Below are 25,441 nucleotides of genomic sequence, written 5' to 3' on the forward strand. Positions count from 1 at the left end.
ATATGTATTCATTCCTTTACACTTGTGTGTATAAGGTAGTTGTTGTGAAATCGTTAGATTACTTGTTAGATAATACTGCATTGTCGGAACTAGAAGCACAAGCATTTCACTACACTCGCATTAACGTCTGCTAACCATGTGTATGTGACCAATACAATTTGATTTGATTTGGACATGGCTTCTCTTGTCTCACTTGCTATCTATCAATAAGGTGTCAGTCACAGCTGGTATCAACACAAAACCTGTGTGTGTGTGTGTGTTGATTGGCACTCTCATTGACAAAAAAAACCTTAAAGAAATTAGAGGCCTGAAGACATTAAAATTGGAGATAGAGGACGGGAGAGAGAAAGGGAGGGAGAGAGAAAGGAGAGAGTGAGAGAAAGGGAGGGAGAGAGAAAGGAGAGAGTGAGAGAGACAAAGACAGAATGACAGACGAGGAGAGAGATACGAGGAGAGAAAAGACAGACAGAGACCGAGAGAGAGATAGAGAGGAAGAGAAAAAGTTAAGATCACAGACACAGAACAATTGACCGATCCGAGGAGCAGCTTCACCTTGCCCTCGTGTCCTCCTCCTCCCTCTCTTACATCAGGGTCCATAAAAGAGTGTTGTGGCAGTGATGGGCCCTGTATTAACGAAGCATGTAGGTGACAGTGGCATTGGCCAGCTGTAATTATAGCACTGGACAGAGATCACTTCTCCTCTCTTGATAAGACTCATTTTGTTTCTCTCTCCACCTCTCCCCTTCTTTTTCTCCCTCCCTCCTTTCTCCACCTTTCTCTTTCCTCTCTCCACCTACAGTGGGGCAAAAAAGTATTTAGTCAGCCACCAATTGTGCAAGTTCTCCCACTTAAAAAGATGAGAGAGGCCTGTAATTTTCATCATAGGTACACTTCAACTATGACAGACAAAATGAGAAAAAAAATCAAGAAAATCACATTGTAGGATTTTTAATGAATTTATTTGCAAATGATGGTGGAAAATAAGTATTTGGTCAATAACAAAAGTTTATCTCAATACTTTGTTAAATACCCTTTGTTGGCAATGACAGAGGTCAAACGTTTTCTGTAAGTCTTCACAAGGTTTTCACACACTGTTGCTGGTATTTTGGCCCATTCCTCCATGCAGATCTCCTCTAGAGCAGTGATGTTTTGGGGCTGTTGCTGGGCGACACGGACTTTCAACTCCCTTCAAAGATTTTCTATGGGGTTGAGATCTGGAGACTGGCTAGGCCACTCCAGGGCCTTGAAATGCTTCTTACGAAGCCACTCCTTCATTGCCCGGGCGGTGTGTTTGGGTTCATTGTCATGCTGAAAGACCCAGCCATGTTTCATCTTCAATGCCCTTGCTGATGGAAGGAGGTTTTCACTCAAAATCTCACGATACATGGCCCCATTCATTGTCCTCTAAACACGACAAGTTGAGTTTTTACCAAAAAGTTATATTTTGGTTTCATCTGACCATATGACATTCTCCCAATCTTCTTCTGGATCATCCAAATGCTCTCTAGCAAACTTCAGATGGGCCTGGACATGTACTGGCTTAAGCAGGGGGACACGTCTGGCACTGCAGGATTTGAGTCCCTGACGGCATAGTGTGTTACTGATGGTAGGCTTTGTTACTTTGGTCCCAGCTCTCTGCAGGTTATTCACTAGGTCCCCCTGTGTGGTTCTGGGATTTTTGCTCACCGTTCTTGTGATCATTTTGACCCCACGGGGTGAGATCTTGCGTGGAGCCCCAGATCGAGGGAGATTATCAGTGGTCTTGTATGTCTTCCATTTCCTAATAATTGCTCCCACAGTTGATTTCCTCAAACCAAGCTGCTTACCTATTGCAGATTCAGTCTTCCCAGCCTGGCGCAGGTCTACAATTTTGTTTCTGGTGTCCTTTGACAGCTCTTTGGTCTTGGCCATAGTGGAGTTTGGAGTGTGACTGTTTGAGGTTGTGGACAGGTGTCTTTTATACTGATAATAAGTTCAAACAGGTGCCATTAATACAGGTAATGAGTGGAGGACAGAGGAGCCTCTTAAAGAAGAAGTTACAGGTCTCTTCACGACTGTGTGGGTGTGTGTGGACCATGTTAAGTCCTTAGTGATGTGGATGCCAAGGAACTTGAAGCTCTTGGCCCGCTCCATAACCGCTTCTATCGTCATCTCCTCTCCTTGATTGCTCTTATCTGAAAGGACTGACCAGGTGGAAGCCAGCCTAATGATGAGCAGCCACTATATTGTTTTCACCTGCCAAGTATTTTCCAATCAGTGCAGAAGAAGGAGAGGAGAGGAGATGGAGAAGAGATGAGGATAGAGCAGATTTGACTTGGTGGTGCAGGTAATCACAGCTTCACCACAGCAAAGCTCAAGAGGTTCCACAGAAATAGACAGGAAGGTTAGAGAGGAGACAGTCTAACTTTCTTACATATTGAAAGTCTACTTTTCCCAGAGCTTTCCAAACAAGTTGTAACTTTGGCAACCCTGCTTTTAACTGCCATATACTACATAAAACTAAACTGAACTAAAAACTCAACTCACAGATCAGAGACGAATTGGACCCCGGCATCAGCTGATGGGGATCCAGATAAAGAAGACTGTGTGTGTGTGTGTGTGTGTGTGTGTGTGTGTGTGTGTGTGTGTGTGTGTGTGTGTGTGTGTGTGTGTGTGTGTGTGTGTGTGTGCGTGCGCGTGCGTGTGTGTGTGTGTGTGAGCATACAGTGAACCTTCTCAAGAAAGTGAGGCGCAAGTCCAAGTTTATTCCCACGAAAGACAAGATTTCTAGCTTTGTTCCAACTCCCTCTGCCATGACGCAGCAGCTGGGTGCAGAGCAGGATGCTGTCTTCTCCTCTGCGTCCCAAATGGCACCACATTCCCTATACTGTATATATAGTGCTCTACTTTTGAGCAAAGCCATATAGGGAATAGGCTGCCAGTTGGGATTCAGCCATCTTCTTTGTGTTCATTTGAGCCCAGATCTTATGATTGCCCTCTACTGTGAGAGAGTAAACAACATTTAAATATCTGAGGTGAGAAGGACGTAATCATCCACTCCCACATAGAATCAATGGCAGCATCGCAAAGTCCTTTTTGGCTTGATAATTAGACCCTACTGAAACACACACACAAACATGCACGCATGCATGCACACACACACATGCACGCACACACACACACACACACGCAAGCACACACACACGCAAGCACACACACACACAGGGGAGAAAGGCTACAAAGGGAGGATTTGGGAGTCTCGATAAGACAAACAACAGCAGAAGTGGGATCTTATTAGGGAGAAAGGAGGAAGATGGGATGAAGAGAGGAGGAAGAGGGGAGGAAGAGGGGAAGAAGAGGGGAGGAAGAGGGGAAGAAGAGGGGAGGAAGAGGGGAGGAAGATGGAAGGAAGAGGGGAGGAAGAGTGAAGGAAGAGGGGAGGAAGAGAGAATGAAGAAAGGAAAAAGATTGGAGGAAGATGGAAGGAAGAGGGGAGGAAGAGAGAAGTAAGAGGGGAGGAAGAGAGAATGAAGAAAGGAGGAAGATGGAAGGAAGAGGGGAGGAAGAGAGAAGTAAGAGGGGAGGAAGAGAGAATGAAGAAAGGAAAAAGATTGGAGGAAGATGGAAGGAAGAGGGGAGGAAGAGTGAAGTAAGAGGGGAGGAAGAGAGAATGAAGAAAGGAAAAAGATTGGAGGAAGATGGAAGGAAGAGGAGAGGAAGAGAGAAGTAAGAGGGGAGGAAGAGGGGAGGAAGAGAGAATGAAGAAAGGAAAAAGAGGGGAGGAAGATGGAAGGAAGAGGGGAGGAAGAGAGAAGGAAGAGGGGAGGAAGAGGGGAGGAAGATGGAAGGAAAGAGAATGAAGGAGGGGAGGAAGAGAGAAGTAAGAGGGGAGGAAGAGAGAGATGGAAGAGGGGAAGGAGAGAAAGAGGGGAGGAAGAGAGAATGGAAGGAAGATGGAAGGAAGGGAGGAAGAGAGAAGGAAGAGGGGAGGAAGAGGGAGGAGGAAGATGGAAGGAAGAGGGGAGGAAGAGAGAAGTAAGAAGGGAAGAGAGAAGGAAGAGGAGAGGAAGAGAGAAGGAAGAGGGGAGGAAGAGGAAGGAAGAGAGAATGAAGAAAGGAAAAAGAGGGGAGGAAGATGGAAGGAAAGAGGAAGGAGGAAGAGAGAAGGAAGAGGGGAGGAGGGGAGGAAGATGGAAGGAAGAGGAGAGGAAGAGGGGAGGAAGATGGAAGGAAAAAGAGGGAGAGGAAGAGAGAATGAAGAGGAAAAAGGGAGGAGAGAGAAGGAAGGGGAGGGGAGGAAGAGGGAAAGAGGGGAAGATGGAAGGAAGAGGAGAGGAAGAGAGAAGGAAGAGGAAGAGGAAGAAGAGAGGAAAGAGAAGAAGAAAGGAGAAAAGAGGGGAGGAAGATGGAAGGAAAGGAGGAAGAGAGGGAGGAAGAGAGAAGGAAGAGGGGAGAAGAAGAGGAAAGGGGAGAAGAAGATGGAAGGAAGGGGAGAGGAAGAGAGAAGATGGAAGAGGGGAGGAAGAGAGAATGAAGAAGGGAGAAAGAGGGGAGGAAGATGGAAGGAAGAGGGGAGGAAGAGAGAATGAAGAAGGGAGAAAGAGGGGAGGAAGATGGAAGAAAGAGGGGAGGAAGAAAGAATGAAGAAAGGAAAAAGAGGGGAGGAAGATGGAAGGAAGAGGGGAGGAAAGAGAGAAGGAAGAGGGGAGGAAGAGGGGAGGAAGATGGAAGGAAGAGGGGAGGAAGAGAGAAGTAAGAGGGGAGGAAGAGAGAATGGAAGGAAGAGGGGAAAGAAGGAAGAAGGAAGAGGGGAGGAAGATGGAAAAGAAGAGAGGAAGAGGAAGAGGAAGATGGAAGATGGAAGGAAGAGGGGAGGAAGAGAGAATGAAGAAGGGAGAAAGAGGGGAGGAAGATGGAAGAGAGAAGGAAGAGGGGAGGAAGAGGGGAGGAAGAGGGGAGGAAGGGATAATTAAGGGAGGAAATAATGAAGGATGAGATCTCCTACACAACAGCAGCGCCTTTCAGCTAGGAATTTACTTCAAAGACAGGAAGGCAACATTGATACACAAGCAGGCAATAACACACACAGGCAGTAACACACACTCACACACACACAAGCAGTAATACACACATGCACGCACGCACGCACACACACACACACACACACACACACACCACAGGCTGTAACACACACACACAAACAATTGTTATGGCCTTTTAATTTAGTATCTGCAACAAACATAATTATTGCTGGGTGTTGGAAACCTGGAAAGTTTTGGATTTCATTACAAGTTTTGGATTAGTGGAAAGTTAACAACTTTTCTGTCAGGTCAGCAAAATGTGTCCCCTCCACCAATCTTAACCTTAACCATTAGTGAGGAAATGGAAAGCTGACCAAGATCAGTTTATAGGGCAACTTCACCCTCCAACTTGGCTGCAGTTCTATCTGGAATGTGTGCATGAAGAACAGATGTAGCTATATATATACTGAAAAACAGTAAACGCAACATGGAACAATTTCAACCATCTTACTGAGTTGCAGTTTATATAAGGAAATCAGTCAATTGAAATGAATGAATTATGCCCTAATCTATGGATTTCACAGGGGCAGGGGCAAAGCCATGGATAGGCCTGGGAGGGCAAATGCCCACCCACTTGGGAGCCAGGCCCACCCACTGGGGAGCCAGGCCCAGCAAATCAGAATTAGTTTTCCCCACAAAAGGGCTTTATTACACACAAAAATACTGCCTAGTTTCATCAGCTGTCTGGGTGGCTGGTCTCAGATAAAGAAGCCGGATGTGGAGGCTCTAAAACGACGTTGTAGCCGGCTTATGGTAGAGAAATGAACATTCAATTCTCTGGTGGACATTCCTGCAGTCATCATGCCAATTGCACGCTCCTTCAAAACTTGAGACATCCGTGGTACTTTTATTGTCCCCTGCAAAAGGTGCGCCTGTGTAATGATCATGCTGTTTAATCAGCCTTTGATATGCCACACCTGTCAGATGGATGGATTATCTTGGCAAAGGAGAAATGCTCACAAACAGAGATGTAAACAAATTTGTGCACCAAATTGGAGAGAAATAAACTTTTTGTGCATATGGAAAATATCTGGGATCTTTTATTTCAGCTCATGAAACATGGGACAAACACTTTACATTTTGCGTTTATATTTTTGTTCAGTAAATATACAGTATATAGTGTTCTTCGTGTGGATGACAGCTGCAGTGTAGATGCATGGCTAGTGGTGTGGGGGCTGTGCTTTGGCAAAGTGGGTGGGGTTATATCCTTCCTGTTTGGCCTTGTCCGGGGGTGTCATCGGATGGGGCCACAGTGTCTCCTGACCCCTCCTGTCTCAGCCTCCAGTATTTATGCTGCAGTAGTTTATGTGTCGGGGGGCTAGGGTCAGTTTGTTATATCTGGAGTACTTCTCCTGTCCTATCCTGTGTCCTGTGTGAATTTAAATATGCTCTCTCTAATTCTCTCTTTCTCTCTTTCTTTCTCTCTCTCGGAGGACCTGAGCCCTAGGACCATGCCTCAGGACTACTGGGCATGATGACTCCTTGCTGTCCCCAGTCCACCTGGCCGTGCTGCTGCTCCAGTTTTAACTGTTCTGCCTGTGATTATTATTATTTGACCATGCTGGTCATTTATGAATATTTGAACATCTTGGCCATGTTCTGTTATAATCTCCACCCGGCACAGCCAGAAGAGTACTGGCCACCCCACATAGCCTGGTTCCTCTCTAGGTTTCTTCCTAGGTTTTGGCCTTACTAGGGAGTTTTTCTTAGCCACCGTGCTTCTACACCTGCATTGCTTGCTGTTTGGGGTTTAAGGCTGGGTTTCTGTACAGCACTTTGAGATATCAGCTGATGTACGAAGGGCTATATCAATACATTTGATTTGATTTGATTTGATGGCTCTTAGAAGAGCTGAGAAAGGAAGTGTGCCTTCATACCATCATAACAGAATCCCTCACTCAGGGCAAACAAGTTGGATAACATTTAACCTGGATCCTGTCTCTCTCTTGTACTTTTCTACTGTATTTTCACTTGTCTCCTCCCTATTGCACTCCTAAACACACACAAACATAAAATAAAATCAATCAATCAATATCATGGTCTGGAGCTCTTTATATGACATTGTGTGGTGTTGACTGTGTTTGTTGTGTTTGTTCTGTTTGTTGGTATTTTTGTGTTTTATGTGTGACAGATCAATACAAATATTGGAGTCTTGTCTAATGAAACTTTTCCATTCAATTGTAGATTTAAAAAAGCATATATGGAGTAACTACTGTTGTTGCACTAAAAAGTAGAGCCAGACTAAGTTTTGCAGTCAGTGCCTGACGCCTTCTACATTGATGGATTGAAGTAGGCCCTATGTATACCACCAAGGTTGATTTATTTGGTCTGACAGAAATCTGGTTCTAATTATCTGAATTTCCCAGAATGTGGGTTGGCTTTGGCTGCCTCCATGATCAATAAAAAGCTTCATTTCCTTGACCCTCCATTTGTAGGTTAATTGGTGCTTTGTTGTTGGGTCTAGTTAGGAAATACATGAATGAGAGGAGAAGCTCTCCTAGCAGCTGATTGGCTGTTGAATAAATGGCAACAACACAATGCAAAACATCACAACTCAACACAAATGCAGACATCTTTGTGTAGGCCTACGTTCAATAAAAGCAAAGCAAACTGATCACAAATATTAACAAATTAGTTATTGAAATTGGCTTGAGTGAAACGGTAAGAAACCTGCACCCGAGTGTCCCTGATTTTTTTTTAAACAACAAGAAAATTGTGCCAACTGGTTTGCTTATTTAAAACATTTGATGTAGCCAATATCATTTACTTTTTCCTCTTTTTTAAAACTTTTACTCAAGTATGACAATTGGGTACTTTTTCCACCACTTTACTTAACTACATTTAAAACCAGATACTTTTAGAGTTTTACTCAAGTAGCATTTCACTGGGTGACTTTCACTTTTACTTGAGACAAAGTTGCCCATGACAAATTGGGTACGTTTCCACCACTGCTAATAAACATGTTTTTTTTAATCTGCTGTGAATAAAAATGTTTTAATAGGCCTATCGGCGTCTAAGTCGGTAATTGGAAAATAGAGTAGTGACTCACACAAACGCGCAGCAGCCCCAGCGCAATCAAAGCGCTCTAGTCCTCATCTCCGTCTCGGGCTGACAGACAGGAAACTGGGATATCGCGGAAATAAGAGATCAAAAGAGATGTCTCGGATGTTTCGTGAATAGCCAGCTCCGAACCCGGAGACACTTGATGCTGCCGTCAGAAACCGAGATGATCAAGAACAAAACATAATGTAACCGCAAGACAGCAACACAGTATATCCTTCTGTGATCTGTGTCAATATTTCTAATGATCATCTCTACACGATAACCCTGCTTGTGTTGTGGTTAATTGTCTTAATGCACAGAATGGTTAAAGATGAGTAGGCTAGTGCGTCATGTGCAGTTCTGACCAGTTCAGTCTGTTTCCCAACCAAGTCTCTTCACAGAACGAGGGGAGAGGTGACACACAAAGACAGGGTCACATATTTGCCGTAAGATGATTTCTGAATGCCATGATTATTTGGCGAGAAAATGTGACATAAACTTACAGCACATGGCACCAGAGGTAACTAAAACTATAGTCCTACATTTTCTTTTTCACGTGTAATCTGTAATGTGTCCAAAATACACTATAAAACTGGTGTAATTATTTGATAAAATCACCTACACTGAATAAGCGTAACTATTTACGTAATTTAGCAGACGCTATTATTTAGGGCGACTTACAGTTGTGAGTACATAAGTTTTGTACTGGTCCTCCGTGAGATTCGAACTCTCAACCCTGGCGTTGCAAGCGCCATGCTCTATCCGAGAAACACTTTTTCTTCCGTCTTTCCTCTGCCAACAAATGACCCCTCTCCAAATGTACCTCGTCATCCCGTCCAACATGAATATGGGGGTGGTCTTTCTGGTACAAACAGTGCCTTCGTAAAGTATTCAGACCTCTTGGCTTTTTCCACATTTTTTTGAGTTACAGCCTTATTCTACAATGGATAAATGAAATAAAAACATCTCAGCAATGTACACACAATGCTCCATAACGACGAAGTGAAAACAGGTTTTTAGACATTTTTGCAAATGCATTAAAAATCAAAAACAGAAATACCTTATTTACATTAGTATTCAGACCCTTTGCTATGAGAATCGAAATTGAGCTCAGGTGCATCCTGTTTCCATTGATCATCCTTGAGATGTTTCTACAACTTGATTGGAGTCCACCTGTGGTAAATTTAATTGATTGGACATGATTTGAAAAGGCACACACCTGTCTATATAAGGTCCCACAGTTGACAGTGCATGTCACAGCAAAAACCAAGCCATGAGGTCGAAGGAATTCTCCATAAAGCTCAGAGACAGGATTGTGTCGAGGCACAGATCTGAGGAAGGGTACAAAACATTTATTCAGCATTGAAGGTCCCCAAGAACACAGTGGCCTCTATCCTTCTTATTTGGAACCACCAAGGCTCTTCCTAGAGCTGGCCACCCAGCCAAACTGAGCAATTGAGGGAGAAGGGCATTCGTTAGGGAGGTGACCAAGAAGATGGTTGCTCTGACAGAGCTCTAGAGTTCCTCTGTGGAGATGGGAGAATCTTCCAGAAGGACAACCATCTCTGCAGCACTCCACCAATCAGGCCTTTATGGTAGAGTGGCCAGACGGAAGCCACTCCTCAGTAAAAGGTACATAATAGCCCGCTTGGAGTTTGCCAAAAGCCACCTAAAGACTCTCAGACCATGAGAAACAAGATTCTCTGGTCTGATGAAACCAAGATTGAACTCTTTGGCCTGAATGCCAAGTGTCACATCTGGAGGAAACCTGGTACCATCCCTACGGTGAAGCATGGTGGTGGCAGCATCATGCCGTGGGGATGTTTTTCAGCGGCAGGGACCGGGAGACTAGTCAGGAACAAGGCAAAGATGAACGGAGCAAAGTACAGAGAGATCCTTGATGAAAACCTGTTCCAGAGCGCTCGGAACCTCAGACTGGGGCGAAGGCTCACCTTCCAACAAGCAATGACCCTAAGCACACAGCAAAGACAATGTAGGAGTGGCTTCGGGACACGTCTCTGAATGTCCTTGAGTGGCCCAGCAAAACCAAGGCCTTGAACCCGATCGAACATCTATGAAGAGAACGGAAAATAGCTGTGCCGCAACACTCCCCATCCAACCTGACAGAGCTTTAGAGGATCTGCAGAGTGCCAAGCTTTTAGCATCATACCGAAGAAGAATCAAGGCTGTAATCAAGGCTGTAACACTCCCCATCCCTGCTTCAACAAAGTACTGAGTAAAGGGTCTGAATACTTATGTAAATGTGATATTTCATTTTTTTAAATAAATGAGCAAACATTTTTTTTTAACTGTTTTTGCTTTGTCATTATGGGGTATTGTGTGTAGATTGATGAGGGGTGAAACAATTGAATCCATTTTAGAATAAGGCTGTAACGTTACAAAATGTGGAAAAAGTCAAGGGGTCTGAATTCTTTCCGAAGGCACTGTATCATGTCATAGAAAACATCTCATGTCGTCAATGAAAAAAAAGTGAGTAAGCTGTGCCTTGTAGGAGCGCCCACAACTTTAAGCAATTACAAGCCATCCAACTTTACGTAATGACTCACCCACGCCATCTCTCTTACGCATGAAAAATCTATGGTTAGGTGGCGCAACGGAAGTCACAGACTTCGGCCACGGCGGTACACAGATAAAAAGGTGTTTGGATTGCGGTAACTGGAGTATTAGAACGGGACCTTTTGGAGACGAATGATATCTTCTACTGTGCGCAATCTCATTAGGAACATGGAGAGCTCCAGGCTATGGACCAGAGCGGTGGTTTGCGCGGTGTTGCTGTCCATCGTTCTTAGTGCTGAAATTGACTACTCGGATTCCGAATTGGACCTCGACACAAGAAGTGTGAGAGACTTCTACCCCAAAGATCCGAATTTGACCAACGAAAAGCAACTGGTAAGTTTCTATCTAGTTTCTATTCTATCTAGTAAAACCTGCGACTTTAATGGTTAATGAGCATTAGATTTTTGTCTATTTGAAAGGTCTGCTTTGGAAGGATTTCTCATTCTAATGTGTCAATATTTCCCACAGCTTGGAGCACTACATGACGTTCTTAAAAAGCTGCAGACCAAGAGACTTCCATTCTGGGAAAAGAAATTCGGCCAAGTCCCTACGGTACATTTAACAATTTCAACGAACCTTCTAAACATGGAACGACCTATATTTCGAAAAACGGATTGCCTAACTGGCGCGTAAAACTACATTTCAACATTTTAACTTTCACTAAATGCGTTCATGTGCCATGTTTTGTGGATGATGTGATCTGATGTGATGACAGGTGGATATGACCCCACAGACCTTTGCATCTGTTGGCAAAAATGTCGCACACGGTCTTATTTTGTCTACCTTCTCTTTTTCAGTGCGACGTTGGAGAGCAGTGCGCAGTGAGAAAGGGCGCGAGAATCGGCAAAATGTGCGACTGTCCTCGCGGAGCTTTCTGCAACTCTTACCTGCTCAAGTGCTTGTGAATTGAATTGGTCTGAATGTAAGTTAGAAGTTGATGGCAAACTAAAACTGTTACATCAGAACGATATGTGATATAGGAATATTGTTATGATACTACAATATACGATTATCCGGAGAGTGACAGGTTGCATTCTGAGAGATTGTCCCCAAAAAGGCTTATTTAGAAGATATGAAATATTTTATTTTCAACTGGATGTTTCTGTAACCAAAAATGAGTTGTGCTATGAATAAACAGCGTTCTATCTTGTTTTGTAAAGCAGTCTGAGTGGTCTCTCTTTGCTCCAATAATTTCATGATCCACATGCATAAAGATGATGCGCAATGCTGTGTGCGATAATGTTATGGGTTATTTCCTACAAACTCATGAAGTAAAAAATACCTACCGATAATATTAGTCATGAAGTACATGGATTCATGAGGGCTGAGTCTTGTCTGGACTGAGAATGAAATAGCATTTTTTAGGCCAAATGGAGATATGGTCGGCACATAAACAAAACAGTAGTGTATGTACATTTGTTTAATCTAATAAATAGTATTTACTTAGAGCATTAGACATTTACACTACCTTCATTAAGATGAATAAAAGTTATATAATCACAATAGTTCAACGTGTAGAGAATATTTTATGGTTTTCAAGTGAATAAAAAGTATGTTATTAAACTATTTCCCTTGTGGTGTTTTTCCATAGAAGCATTGGTGTCACTCCAGGCTTTTTTGGGGTGTCTTTGCATTGTTGTGAGGTAACCAACATTACTCGGTTAGAGGAAAGCAAACCCTTTTATTACAACATTTCCTGAAATAACACAAAAGTAGCTGGTTTGAATTTTTCCATTCTGTTCCACCCAAAGTGGCTCACAAACCTGACAGTTGGTGTTTGCAAAACATGTTGTAAATCAAGTTGTTGTTGATGGGCTCTGGTCATAAGTAGAGCAGTGTATAGAGAATAGGTTGCCATTTGGAACACATGCTCTCACATATTATCACATCAAGGTGTGTATCTGATTCAAACATAGGACTGAATCGTAGGACATTGTTAGGCTGTGAGGTCATATCAGCTAATTATATAAATGCAATCGGTGACGCCGAGACAGGTGTTGTAAGGCAGGAGGTGGGATTGCTGACATAGTTCATAGTTGTGGGTTGCCTTACAACACCACATACCTAAATAGCTCAAATTTACCCATCCTCTCCCACTGCGGTTGATCTCCACCATCTCCACCTCCATCCCTCAATCCCTCACTTGTCTAGGCTGTCTCTCTGATTCCTCTCCTCTCTCTTCTCCGATGGGCCCATGTCTCATTAATAATGACTGTGTTGCGTTCATACCCTGGTGAAGACAGTTTGCCTGTCGAAACGTTGGGCATTCATTTTTTGCATCTGAGCTCTTAGAGTGTGCGGCTCTCCTTTATTTTCAAGTTTTCTACTCTGCTAGCCAGCACCTCGCCTAAATAGGTGTGTGTTTATTTTTCCTCTAGATTGTGTTGCATTCTACAACACAAATAAACTCTGTCTCAGGAAAGGAACAGAATGTTCTTTCGGTCTATTTGGCGCCTGCCTTTCAAACACACTGTCCGCCCTCCTGAATCGTCTTACCAGTCGCGTCACTGAAAAGCAAGCTCCTCAGCGGCACAACTTCAGGCTAAGGAGTGAGTTTCTACATTCACCCCCCCCCCCCCCCAACTTACTCTACAGCAACCCCAGTCCCCAGCATTAATCTGAGCGAAACTGCAGATCTGGGTCACCGCACCACCTGTAACGGACCTCACGCAGCTTGCCTAGCAAGTACCGCTTCCTCCTGAATCGGCTCATACCTAGGCTCGAGCCCAGGACCTTTCCTTGCACACGTAAGTGACCGCCCTGCTGAAGCATCTTACCAGTGGGGCTACTTCAGTCTGGGGAGTGAGTTTCACACATACCCATGTGATACACACACATGGTGTTACTTCTCTACACGTTAGTTTCCTTTATGTTTATTCATATTGAATAGATCGCTGGAGGGGGAATTCTCTGGTTGACAGTATAGTCTGATGGATGCACACACAGAGAAGCCCACTCGGGACAGTGATGATGAATGAGACTGGAAAAAGGACCATTATCTGAAAGTTACCTGCTGATGGCAATGTTAACGGCATGCACTGACACACATCAAACTTACTTTCCTGCAAAGAGCCTGGTCATAAACAACGTTAAGTCAATAGTGGAGACAAATAAAATCTAACTTCTCCAAAAAAGTCGGCCAACAACAAGCGTGATATCTGTACATGTCTCTATGATTGAACATGTTTGTGTAACAGACAGTAGCGGTTACAACCTATATGTTGTGATAATTGAGTGGTTTGCTCTATAATCTGTTGGTTCATATGCCTTGCGACCGTGATATACTGTATAGGCCTAAAGGAAAGGGACAATTTTAGCTAGCTAGCCGCTGGAGGAAATCAAAAGGAGGTGCAACAATTCAAGTTGTTTCTGTCAATGAGCTATGCTCTCAATGCGATTTGATAGGAGTGAAGCCAAATCCAAACTGGCTTCCCTTGACACTTTTTTGGAATGCCAGGACCATTCACAGTTGAGCTCACTCAGTTTAGCTCAATGCTGATTAGCTATTATTTTATACTTTTTTATTCAAGGGTGCTCGCTGGCTTGCAGCAACATCGCCATACTCTTTTGGACCAGAGGGCATCAAATAGATGGCCTACATATACCAAGACAGAGGGGCGCTGTTTCGAAAATTATGAAACACATAGAGACTCAAGATTTGTTTTATTTTTCTAGGTCCGTTTTTGGGGGAAGCCTGGCCTCCCTTGCCACCCATGAATACACGCCACTGGCAGCGTGCATTCAGTTCTGTCCAGGGCAGAGCTCAAACTCTTCATCTTCGGTGCAAGAACACATGCCACTCAAAGCTCAAAAGTCTCACCCAACAAAGCACAGGAGTTGGCTCAGAGTGGGGAGTGTTGTTGTGCAGAAGGTTGTTTTTTGACTCCACTGGGCCTTTAAATAACTATTCGGCTGACACTTCAGATGTGAGGACAAACATGGTAGTTAATAATGGGCTGTTTAGAGCCAGAGAAATCAGGTCACATAGCAAATTATGCTGCAGCTGGCTTATTTACATAAACTTTACATAACCTAAACACAGCATTGTCTTTCATGCACTATTTTGCTCTGTTGCTAGTTCTGGCATATGTCTTTATTTGATAGGGAGTGAGACAGGTACAATTAAAATATTTGACTCATCAAATTGACAAGGGTCAGATGCACTCATGTATGTGTGTGAGTGTTATCGCTATCTATGAAACACCATCTGTGGGTTGTACAGAAAACTTTCCATCAGATTAAATTCCCCACCACATCCAATAATGTTCATTCCAAAGGACCCTCAATGCCTTGTTGTTACAATCACACTACATACATATGGTATGTAACCATGCTGTGCTAAAACATCATTTTCCCTTCACTCATTAAGTATAATACACTGAGTATACCAAACATTAGGAACACCTTCCTAATATTCAGCAGGTGTTCTTAATGTTTTGTATACTCAGTGTATATCTAAAGGAACATATTCCACAGTTAACTCGCTGTGATTAGCGTAAACACATACTAACTCTCCAGCAGTACTACAACAACCTGAAGGAAACACTATGATGGTGACGCAAGACAGCGGCGGGTCAGGATGAGGTCAGCCACCAATATGCCAATTAAATCACGATTTATAAGGACTTGACTTGGCTTGTAAAGTAACTAACACCTATTAAGCGGGAACAAGGAGCCGACCAAGGGTGACTCAAAATGCATTTTGATGGGTGCATCTATTACATTATTATTACGGCTATTGAGAGAAGAACGTAATGAAGATGCCAGGGAGAGTGACTAGGCACAATTACTTGTAAATCAGTAGCAGACTCTAAGGACTCTAATGAGAGAAAGTGGATGGCAAGAACATTATCTGATTATTATGAACTGGGTTGTTTCGAGCCCTGAATGCTGATTGGCTGACACCCGTAGAATATCAGACAGTATACCACGGGTATGACAAAACATTTATTTTTACTGCTCTAATTATGTTGGTAACCAGTTTATAATAACAATAAGGCAGCACGGGGGTTTGTGGTATATGACCAATATTCCATGGCTAAGGGCTGTATCCAGGCGATGCGTCGTGCCTAAGATCAGCCCTTAGCCATGGTATATTGGCCATATACAATACCCTCTCGTGCCGTATTGCTTAAATATATCCTACATGTGTTTTCATTACCCTGAGTCATTATGCTTGAGACATACTACATGGGCGACAGGTAGCCTAGCGGTTAGGGAGACGATCCAGCAACCCTTGTGCCCTTGAGCAAGGCACTTTATCCCCTACAACACCAGCTCCCCGGGCGCCCAGTGTGGCAGGCCCCTGCACCTCTCCAAAACCTGTATGGATGAATTGAAATCATCTATCAGTCAATAATCAATAAGGCTACAACTATCAAAATTCAAACCCCAAAGACTTGATGGCAACCCAACCGTACCATAATTGGGACTTAATCTATGTTCTTGTCTTTGATACATGTGTTTCACCCTCTTCATGTCAGTGTGGATAAGAGACAATCATTGGATGACAAACATTCTTAAATTATTTTTATTAACAAAAATATAGAAACAGGGACTGCTCATAGAAATGTAAAATGTCACTAAATATTGTGACCATTTACACATCAACGCAACCCATTTCATATCATTCAGCTTTGAAAAGCAAAACATTACAGCAGCGATCTTCCATTGATGATTTTTGAATGTAAAGACTCAAGCACTATCAAACATATCATACAATTCTATGAACCTGGCTTAACGCCAATCATCTCCTTTAGAATTACTGAATCAATTCATAAACATAACAAAAACCGACATTTTCTCAACAGCTTTCCTCACACAAAATAGAACAGAGTGGTTTAAAATGAATGTCAAAGTTCCATCATCAACAAGATCTACATCATGCAGAACAACTAAACAAGATGCCTCCGTTTGTATTCAGACAAACACACTGAGTTATAATAGTGACAATGCATTCTACCGTGAACAGAAAACAACAGTTGAAATAATGATTCTGTCAGAGGACTTGTGCATTTTAAATACGAGAGCCGGTGTTAAATTATCAAAAGTATACCTCATTCTCATTCCATGACTAACTTTGTAAGTTCATTAAACAAAAAAAGCACAACATTTGTAATGTGATCACTCAGGGAGATTTGAAGCATCAATAGAAAACTCGAATGACGAGCAACACAGGATTCATTAGTTGCATGTTATTAACGGTATTGATAAACGGTAGAAATGTCCCTCGTCTAGTGGTCGGGTTGTTAATCAGATAGCTGATTAAATGGCTTGAGGGTCAGACCCAGTGCAGCCGCACTATCCACCATAGTCCTGAGCTAGGTGTAGGGTTAAGTTGCACCTAGAGGCTGATCCTGGGTCAGTTTAGCATTTTCCTGACTAATGGCTAAGGTTAGGATTGAGGGAGAGGAAGCTGATCCTAGATCTAGGGGAACTTCACCCCGGAGCCCTGAGCTAGAGGACATAGAAGGAAAGTGCATGGCGTGACTATAGACCCAAGCAAAGGGAGGGAAAATGTGGTGACATTTTGTGAACCACACCCTTACGAAGTGTGTACATTTCTCCATTGTTGTAGGCAGCAGACAGGCACAACCGATACTAAAAGGGACTGAACTTCTTACCATCCCCACTCTGAAGGAATCCAAATGACCTATGGAACAAGAACTGGGTATACGCTCCTCAAGAATAATAAAAGCGTAAAAACTACTAAGTGGTGGTGATGATGCATTGAGTCCATCCATTCAGTGGTACTGTATGACTCATAGAGCAGCTCCATTCAAACCCACACAACTTCTAAATACCAGGGCCGTGTTCATTAGGGCACACAGTAGCAAAACGTTTCGGAACAAGAAACTGAAATTAGCATGTATTATTGGACCAGGAGAGGTAGTTCCTCCCAGTTAGGGATGTGCATGGTTATTCGAATATTCGAACAGACGTTAGTATTCGAATACTTGTGTGAGTATACAATTTTGTGAGAAGAAAGAAATATAGGCCTATTTTACACAGAAAATTATTTTTCTAAATTAAAATATCCATGGGACATTGTTACATACAAGGATATACCATGCCATTTCAAATTATTAATTTAATAAAACTAACTTTTTTATGTTGTTTTTATGACGTGCACAGTACACCTCATAAAAAGACCGGCAGCCGACCGGTAGCCATGTGTAGCTTGTTGTTTATGTAGGCCAATCAATGTGGAAAAGAGGCTAAATGTGTAACAAGTGGAATGAAAGTTCACTTATGCAATGCAAGATGGAATAAAATTACTGAATTAAAATGTAGCGAAATGAGAAAGAATAACAACCAACAGGTAGACTGTTGTTTTATCTGAATGTGGTTGGGGGAAAAGCACAGCATGTGGCCTCAATTAGCCTAGCTAGCTATAGCTGGCTAGCTTCTCTAGACTACTCCAGTCAAGACAGGCACTGTTATATAGGATGATAAATAATATTGAATTGCCTTGGTGTCTCTCTCTCTCCCTCCATCCACCTGTTCGCCCCCTCTGCAGCTGCAGCAATAGAGCGCCAGCCTCTCTCCCTCCATCCACCTGTTCGCCCCCTCTGCAGCTGCAGCAATAGAGCGCCAGCCTCTCTCCCTCCATCCACCTGTTCGCCCCCTCTGCAGCTGCAGCTAGAGCGCCAGCCTCTCTCCCTCCATCCACCTGTTCGCCCCCTCTGCAGCTGCAGCAATAGAGCGCCAGCCTCTCTCCCTCCATCCACCTGTTCGCCCCCTCTGCAGCTGCAGCAATAGAGCGCCAGCCTCTCTCCCTCCATCCACCTGTTCGCCCACTCTGCAGCTGCAGCAATAGAGCGCCAGCCTCCCTCCCTCCATCCACCTGTTCGCCCCCTCTGCAGCTGCAGCAATAGAGCGCCAGCCTCTCTCCCTCCATCCACCTGTTCGCCCCCTCTGCAGCTGCAGCAATAGAGCGCCAGCCTCTCTCCCTCCATCCACCTGTTCGCCCCCCCTCTGCAGCTGCAGCAATAGAGCGCCAGCCTCTCTCCCTCCATCCACCTGTTCGCCCCCTCTGCAGCTGCAGCTGCCAGCCTCTCTCCCTCCATCCACCTGTTCGCCCCCCTGCAGCTGCAGCTGCAGAATAGAGCGCCAGCCTCTCTCCCTCCATCCACCTGTTCGCCCCCTCTGCAGCTGCAGTAGAGCGCCAGCCTCTCTCCCTCCATCCACCTGTTCGCCCCCTCTGCAGCTGCAGCAATAGAGCGCCAGCCTCTCTCCCTCCATCCACCTGTTCGCCCCCTCTGCAGCTGCAGCAATAGAGCGCCAGCCTCCCTCCCGCAGCAGTGCTCAGGTAAAAAAACAAAAAACAATAACACATGTATTTCAAATATCTGACAAAAATTCATTATACTATTGAAATTGTGAAATTATTTCAAACCCCCATTCCTACGTCCCCATTTTACTACATTTTGATGCCTACTGAACATGACCCTGGAAAGGCCCCCGGAGGATACTCTATGACCCATGGCTGTGCTACGACGGCCCGTCTCCCTGCTGCTCTGGCTGGAAGGGGTAGCTGATAGCGGGAGGGAAGCCCGGGTTCCTGGGCTGATCATCCAGCAGCACCAGATCCTCTACATCCCTACCATTGAACCGCCGCCGGCAGATCTTCACCGTCACCTTGCGCCCCTGGAAGGCCTTGAGGGCCTCCTTGGATGCCATGGCCCTGGCGGCTGCCTCGTCACGCCCGTAGCCCGTGCCCAGATAGACTGTCTGGCAGCGCAGCTCGCACACCTGGCCCTCCTTCTGGGAGCGCGCCGCAGGCAGGTCGGGGATGTCCTTCAGGGGCACAAAGACGCAGCTCAGGCTCTCTTTGGACGACTCAGTGCAGGCACGCAGGATCTCAAAGTGGTCCAGGTTGGGGCCGAAGCCCCCTGCCGACACCAGCTTCCACGCCACAGCCTTGTAGAGGCGGTTGAAGAAGGGCTGGTGCTTGGCAGGTGCCTGCGGGGGTGGGCCTTGCTTGAAGGGGTTCCCAGGCTTGGTCCGCTTGGCGCAGCTGTCGTCGTCGCCCCCTGAGAATCAGCGAGATAAAAGACAACTGAGTAGGGATTCTTCCCGGCAACACTGGCTTCACCTGCAGAGGACAGATTCCAGCGGTGTGAGGGAGGCGTCGGATAGGCAGCGTTTACTTCAAGGCCAAAACAAAAGCAGCAGAAAAAAATACTGCTGTTTGGTTAATCTAACCGTAACAATGTAGAGTATGTTTGATGGAAAAGTACAGAACTTTTCCCACTTTAATTGTCCCACAAATATACAGAAATGGATATACAGCATCACAGTAATTGCCGTTCAGTGTACTGAATCACTTCCATGAGTTAACAATACTGTACAACCCTGAAGCAAAGACAGGCCATTGGTCAAAGACAGGCCATTTCTTTTTTGTAGGGCTATAATATTAGCGTCAATTAAAACGTTTAAAGTTGGACTCTCCAAACTATACAAGGAATCTAAACTTTAAATAGTTTCAAATTCAAATGAAATCAACATTTATATTGATTAAGTGCACAGGATACAGGTGTAAACAGTACAGTGAAATACTTACTTGCTAACTCTCTTCAACAATGCAGTACAATATCAATCAAGGATCAAATGTCAAACAAAGTCCTAAATAACAAGTAGTAATAAAAATTAGAAGGGGGAAAAGTAATAAAAACTAGTTATGAGAAGTATGTACACAACTGAATATACAGTAGGATTTCAGCATCATACCTGCAGTCCTCTTTCCTTTCCCCAAGATTTCATCTCTGGTCTTTCGAACTGGAGCATCATTGACAACCACTCCCTCTGCCATTTCCTTGATCCTGTCCATGACAGGTTGAGGGTATCTGCAAAACAACACAGTCAGAAGAAGACTAAATTCCTTTTAGGACAGTTGACCCTTGTCTCCTGTTTTGTTTGTTTGTTTTTACATTGGTTTACTTTTTTGGAATACTGTAGTAGTTTTTCATTCTGGTTGGTCCAAACTGGAGAGTATATGTTCTAGTGTTGAACGATTTTAAACCAGATGCTATGGAAGAACACCAGCAGCACCCCCCATTATAACTCTAACTAATACTCTTTTCACACTATCAACAGTGCAGACCCCAACCATATACTGTGCTGGCTCGGATATTTCCTTCTCACACTGTCCTTTCCAGCAGGTTTTCATGGATGCATAACCAGGCCATTGCAGCTCAGCTCGTCTCTGTAGTATACGCCAGGTAACAGATGCTTTTATCCAGATATAAGTGCATACATTTTGTGTGAAGTGTGAAAATGATATTACAGTAACGCTCCACATCGAAATCCATTAAAACTAAGTTCCTCTATCCATTCGTCAAACATCGCCTGTTTGAGATCTAGTTGACAAGACAGCACAAACAGATCTGGGACCAGGCTACAATACACATACCTGCAGCCCAAGAAGATGTGGTTGGCCCAGCATATGGACAGTGAGAGCAGCCTGTCCAGACTGGGGCTGGGGAAGCCCGGCTGGACTGTGGGGAACGTCTCCATGTTCCTCAGGAAAAACTCTCGTCTGGCATGCCACTGCTTGTTGGTCTCATGCCCTCCTCGGAGTGACTCCACCCACTCGACCAGGTGAGGGTTCTGGTCCAGGTACTCTGAAACAATGTCCTCTCCACTCCTCCCCTCCGCCATCACTGTAACACAGAGCAGAGACACAGGACACAATGTGTTAGGCTATATCAGTGTTACAGTGACTAAAGGCAAAAACAGGCTACTCAAGACTCAAATCAAATCAGCTGATTTGATGGGAAATTATATACCACACTAAGTAAATCCAGTGTGTTTTGTGCTCTGTCTATCATGATTTTCTAGAGGCACGGCATCAACAGATTTATCAGGCACTGGAAGCTGTTGCTGTTCTATGATAGTTATAACACCAGAAATATGGTTATAGCCAGAGTCCTTCACCTGCAATTTGTCAGCAGCGGCTTGTTAAGAGGGAATATTATAGCGCTACGGAAGCTGAAGTAGTCGTCTTCTGACATCTTTTAAAGTCACTGCTGGCATCTATTCTTTGTGATTATTGTCATCACTGCCTACCAAGCAACTTCGAGATTGTGGGGAGAGGGCGATTTAGCTATCATAACAAATATCACGTAACGTTAGTAGTAGGGCCAAATCAGAAAACCGCTTGTTTACGGAAGTCAATGTTGGTTTGTTGCAATGCCAGTTATCTAACATTACCGTCTCTGTTGTTACTAGCTAATTTATCATCAGAAGTGAATCCAAACATATCATTCGGTGAGTAACTTAACATCAAGCGGGTTAATATATTTTACATAGCTAGCCATCCTCCAATGTGGCTAGCTAGTTAGCTAGCATTGAATTAGCATAAGACTTTAAAACAAACGCCGGGTATTAGCCTAGCTAGCAAACACAACAAACGTATGTTGGTGGCTGCACTACGCCAACGTTAGCTTTATTTGAGCAACACATACCTTACTGGATAACTATATCAAAGAAAGTTGCAGAATATATTTTATTGATAGCAAATATACAGTTCAGAACGAACCTCAAGCTGTCCAGGCAGCGCCGTTGCTGTATGAGTCATGACCAGTGATGCAAACAAGTTGACTGTCGAACTACAACTTCCACAGGATTGCGCAACAACAGATCCCACATGTTTTTGATCAAAGATATAGCTACTTCGAGATCATTTATATATTTGTTGGGGGGTTTTAGATAGAAAAAATGGATCATTACAGTAGCTAAATCAATCGTACAAGGGAAGAAAACGTTTAATGAACTTATGTTGAAACCAAAGGAAAGACTACAATTTCCATAATTCTTCACCCTCGTCATTGAAACGTCATCGGTTTGCGGCGGCGACAGAATCGGCAGTGTTGTGATTGAATGACAGGCTCAACAGTGCAATTTATGTAAACTTTGACCTGATATCCGATTTTAAGTTAATTAAAATGATTCACGAGCTCTTGTTGGCGTTAAGTGGATACCCTGGGACTATATTCACATGGAACAAACGGACAGGTTTACAGGTATATCGGGATAACGTTACCTACCTAACTACAGTACAAAGCTAGCTCTACAAAGTACAAACACCGCTGCAAGAAGCTGGCTAGCTATGTGAATCTTTTTTTCTTCTCAAGTAGCTAGCTAGTGCAACTAGCTAGTAACCTTATGAATCGTTTTATTTTCTGCTTTTGTTGGAACCCATCACTATTTTTTTTCTATTGTTGCTGTATGTACACTTCACTATAGTTTTGTTTAGTGGCTGGTGGTAAGTGTCCTACTGAACCTTACTCCACGATGTACATATAGCTAACTGAACCATAGTTCAAGAATGCACTGTTAAGGAGTTATGAGTAAGGGGTTAACTCAACCTTTGCTACTCCTGTAGGTCTCCCAGGACCTGCCCTTTCTCCATCCCAGTGAGACCAGTGTCCTGAACCGCCTCTGCAAACTGGGATCTGATTACATTCGCTTCACAGAGTTCATAGAGCAACACACAGGCCATGTCCACCAGCAGGTGAGATAAATACGCAGAAGATGGAGTGCCAAAAGCATTTTCCTCTTCTCACTTCCTTCGTTATAACATCTGCTAAAAATGTGAATGTGACCAATAAAATGTGATTTGATTTGGAATCGAGGAGACCGTTGAAGGATATCTGGGGTTCCTTCTCCAATGTTCTCCCTGCTTATCTCTTACTTTTTGATAAGGTGAAGACTTGAGGAAAACTACGATTGAAGCTCGATATACTCAGGCTTTTATAAAACATTCCAGCTCATACTTCATCAGTACTACAACGGTGGATGTTGCTCGTCCTCATGCCGCTAACTCTAGCAGGCATGTAACTACACATGCATGTCGCATGTTGCTGGTCGAACGCCAAACTCTTCATTGAGACAATGCTGAAACCATCAATCAATGGGAGAGTTTGTGCCACATTTTCATTTCTGCCGAAATTAACATGAAAGATAAGTTATTTTGCAAATTCAGCAGGCTATGATGTGAAATAGGCTAATAATGCTGTCTTTGGTGTGCTTTGGTGTGCTTATCAATGCACAAAAGCACCTTTTTTCCCAATCCTATCAGTAAAAATGTTTTTGTCATGCAAAAGTTTTACTGTGGGTGAACCTTCAAATGCATCTTGTCATTACAAAATGTGTAATGTGATGGGTGTCTTAATATATTTTTTTTTACACAAACGCTTGATCAATTACATATTTAATCGCTCAAAACAACTAGGAACTCGTAAATGTCAGACTTCAGTACATTCAAAACAACTGGGAATGTAAAAAAAAATGTAGCTCCGACTGGGGGAAAAATCCATTTGAATGATCATCCAACTCGGAATTCCAACTCAGGCCTTTTTCTAAAAGTCAGACTATCTGACCTTAGATCACTGACGTTATGATTTGACCTCATATTTTTCCGTGATCCTAGTTGTATTTAACGTGGCATCAGACACTTCATTCAGGATAAATATAGTAAGCCCTGAGTTATCCTACCCCAGAACAGGTTAGTTCTGAAGGATTCATTGCCATAGAAATTTACCTGGCTAAAAGGTGAGCCTCTTTCATCTTGACCGGTTATTCCAGGTTGAACAAAGTTACTTTGCTAACTCCTCAAACCTGATTCGTAGTATACCTCTCTGGACTAACAAGCCAACTCAATGGAGAATCTCCATTGAAAATGCTTTTTAGTGCAGAATTACACTTAATCTGTGTCCGGGAAACCTCCCCTTAGATGGGTTTATATTTTTTAATCCTGATTAACTGGTTAAATTCTGTGAGAGTCGGTGACAATGAATCTAAACCAACTTTAGAGTGAGTGCCATGTGTTGTTGTTTTTTAGATTAAGATGTACTAGTATTACCGCAAATACTAATCAGATATAGCTAAATACTATAGTCTTAACAAGCTGTGATTGTACTTTGCAGGAGCACCACTCCATTCAGACAAACCAGGCCGGACTCAATGGGGTTTACCTGCGGGCTTTCTGCACGGGACTGGACTCCATGCTACAGCCTTATAGACAGGCTCTCCTGGACCTTGAACAAGAGGTACCGAAGATCATTTACAAAATGCATTGTAGCACTAATTAATACAATGCACATTCATAATCAATCCCACTATTGTCCTCTTCATTGCAGTTTCTTGGCGACCCGCATCTCTCCATATCTCATGTGAATTATATGTTGGATCAGGTAATGCCACTTACTGTTTTTACTAGTTTTTCTGATTTCGATTTGCTTGTTGTACATTTGAAGTAGAATGAATTGTTTTAGACCTTTAAAGCGGTAATCCTTAATGATGAAACAGTTTAGGATATTACAACAACAAAAAAGTTACTGCAAGCTACAAACACTGTTTTTCCCCCTCGAACGTCATTGCACGCGATAAAACAGAACAATATGTACTGCACTTTTTTTCTTTGACCACACTGCTCGACGCACCTCACCTCCATTTCATCCACAAGACAAAAACAATAACAAAGTGCTGGGGGTGTACAGTGGCGCTGCCACCCTTCCACCCCTCCCCTGATTGGAGTAAACAAACGGACAAAAATACTTCTACTGCTACTTTCGCTCACATGTACTGTACATGTAGTTTACTAATTATACATATTCCTAATTTCCTCTTTCTCCAAGTGCTGGATTTTCATCCACAGCATCCAATCCAGACAGTGGTGCTGTTTCCCCTAATGCGGATTCCATCTTTAAATGTGAACTTTCACACCTACAGTCACAAGATCCACAGTATCTTTCAAT

At 43.5% G+C, this 25,441-nt stretch overlaps 3 protein-coding genes and 1 long non-coding RNA gene across 9 annotated transcripts in view; 2 read left to right on the forward strand and 2 right to left on the reverse strand.

Moving 5' to 3' along the window:
* Positions 1 to 10,716: 10,716 nt before the first annotated feature.
* Positions 10,717 to 11,838, forward strand: LOC112248128 (cocaine- and amphetamine-regulated transcript protein). Its single transcript, XM_024416939.2, has 3 exons — positions 10,717 to 11,012; positions 11,148 to 11,231; positions 11,477 to 11,838. Exons 1-3 carry the CDS (start codon positions 10,812 to 10,814, stop codon positions 11,582 to 11,584), a joined length of 393 nt encoding a protein of 130 aa, XP_024272707.1. The 5' UTR covers positions 10,717 to 10,811; the 3' UTR covers positions 11,585 to 11,838.
* Positions 11,839 to 16,193: 4,355 nt separating this feature from the next.
* On the reverse strand, positions 16,194 to 18,687 carry LOC121845984. Its single transcript, XR_006082956.1, has 2 exons — positions 18,238 to 18,687; positions 16,194 to 18,179 (listed from the first exon to the last, which is right to left on the reverse strand). It is a non-coding gene; the product is annotated as an uncharacterized LOC121845984 (long non-coding RNA).
* A 190-nt stretch (positions 18,688 to 18,877) lies between these two features.
* LOC112242503 (CDKN2A interacting protein) lies at positions 18,878 to 22,322 on the reverse strand. The gene is made up of 4 exons (XM_042318614.1): positions 22,222 to 22,322; positions 21,094 to 21,343; positions 20,412 to 20,527; positions 18,878 to 19,714 (listed from the first exon to the last, which is right to left on the reverse strand). Exons 2-4 carry the CDS (start codon positions 21,339 to 21,341, stop codon positions 19,173 to 19,175), a joined length of 906 nt encoding a protein of 301 aa, XP_042174548.1. The 5' UTR covers positions 21,342 to 21,343; positions 22,222 to 22,322; the 3' UTR covers positions 18,878 to 19,172.
* Positions 21,747 to 25,441, forward strand: part of tubgcp4 (tubulin, gamma complex associated protein 4) — a 45,086-nt gene continuing 41,391 nt past the window's right edge. For 3 of the 6 annotated variants that reach the window (XM_042318610.1, XM_042318608.1, XM_042318609.1), the window contains exons 1-4: positions 22,504 to 22,705; positions 23,068 to 23,196; positions 24,611 to 24,733; positions 24,824 to 24,877. In XM_042318610.1, coding sequence (XP_042174544.1) covers positions 22,628 to 22,705; positions 23,068 to 23,196; positions 24,611 to 24,733; positions 24,824 to 24,877 — 384 coding nt within the window. In that variant the 5' untranslated portion in view covers positions 22,504 to 22,627. Of the gene's footprint in view, positions 21,951 to 22,503; positions 22,706 to 22,803; positions 22,948 to 23,067; positions 23,197 to 24,610; positions 24,734 to 24,823; positions 24,878 to 25,441 lie in introns of those variants that run through there. The other 3 variants (XM_042318612.1, XM_042318611.1, XM_042318613.1) reach the window with 3 other exon arrangements.

The sequence above is a fragment of the Oncorhynchus tshawytscha genome, unplaced genomic scaffold (genome assembly GCF_018296145.1).
Source record: "Oncorhynchus tshawytscha isolate Ot180627B unplaced genomic scaffold, Otsh_v2.0 Un_scaffold_530_pilon_pilon, whole genome shotgun sequence".
Taxonomy (NCBI): domain Eukaryota; kingdom Metazoa; phylum Chordata; class Actinopteri; order Salmoniformes; family Salmonidae; genus Oncorhynchus; species Oncorhynchus tshawytscha.

Coding starts and splice junctions, on each gene's coding strand:
- LOC112242503 (XM_042318614.1), bottom strand. CDS start 21,341: ATGGCGGAGGGGAGGAGTGGAGAGGACATTGTTTCAGAGTACCTGGAC. Junction 20,528..21,093: donor CACATCTTCTTGGGCTGCAG/GTATGTGTATTG, acceptor GTTGTTTTGCAG/ATACCCTCAACCTGTCATGG. Junction 19,715..20,411: donor GAAAGGAAAGAGGACTGCAG/GTATGATGCTGA, acceptor GCTGATTCTCAG/GGGGCGACGACGACAGCTGC.
- LOC112248128 (XM_024416939.2), top strand. CDS start 10,812: ATGATATCTTCTACTGTGCGCAATCTCATTAGGAACATGGAGAGCTCC. Junction 11,013..11,147: donor TGACCAACGAAAAGCAACTG/GTAAGTTTCTAT, acceptor TATTTCCCACAG/CTTGGAGCACTACATGACGT. Junction 11,232..11,476: donor AATTCGGCCAAGTCCCTACG/GTACATTTAACA, acceptor TCTCTTTTTCAG/TGCGACGTTGGAGAGCAGTG.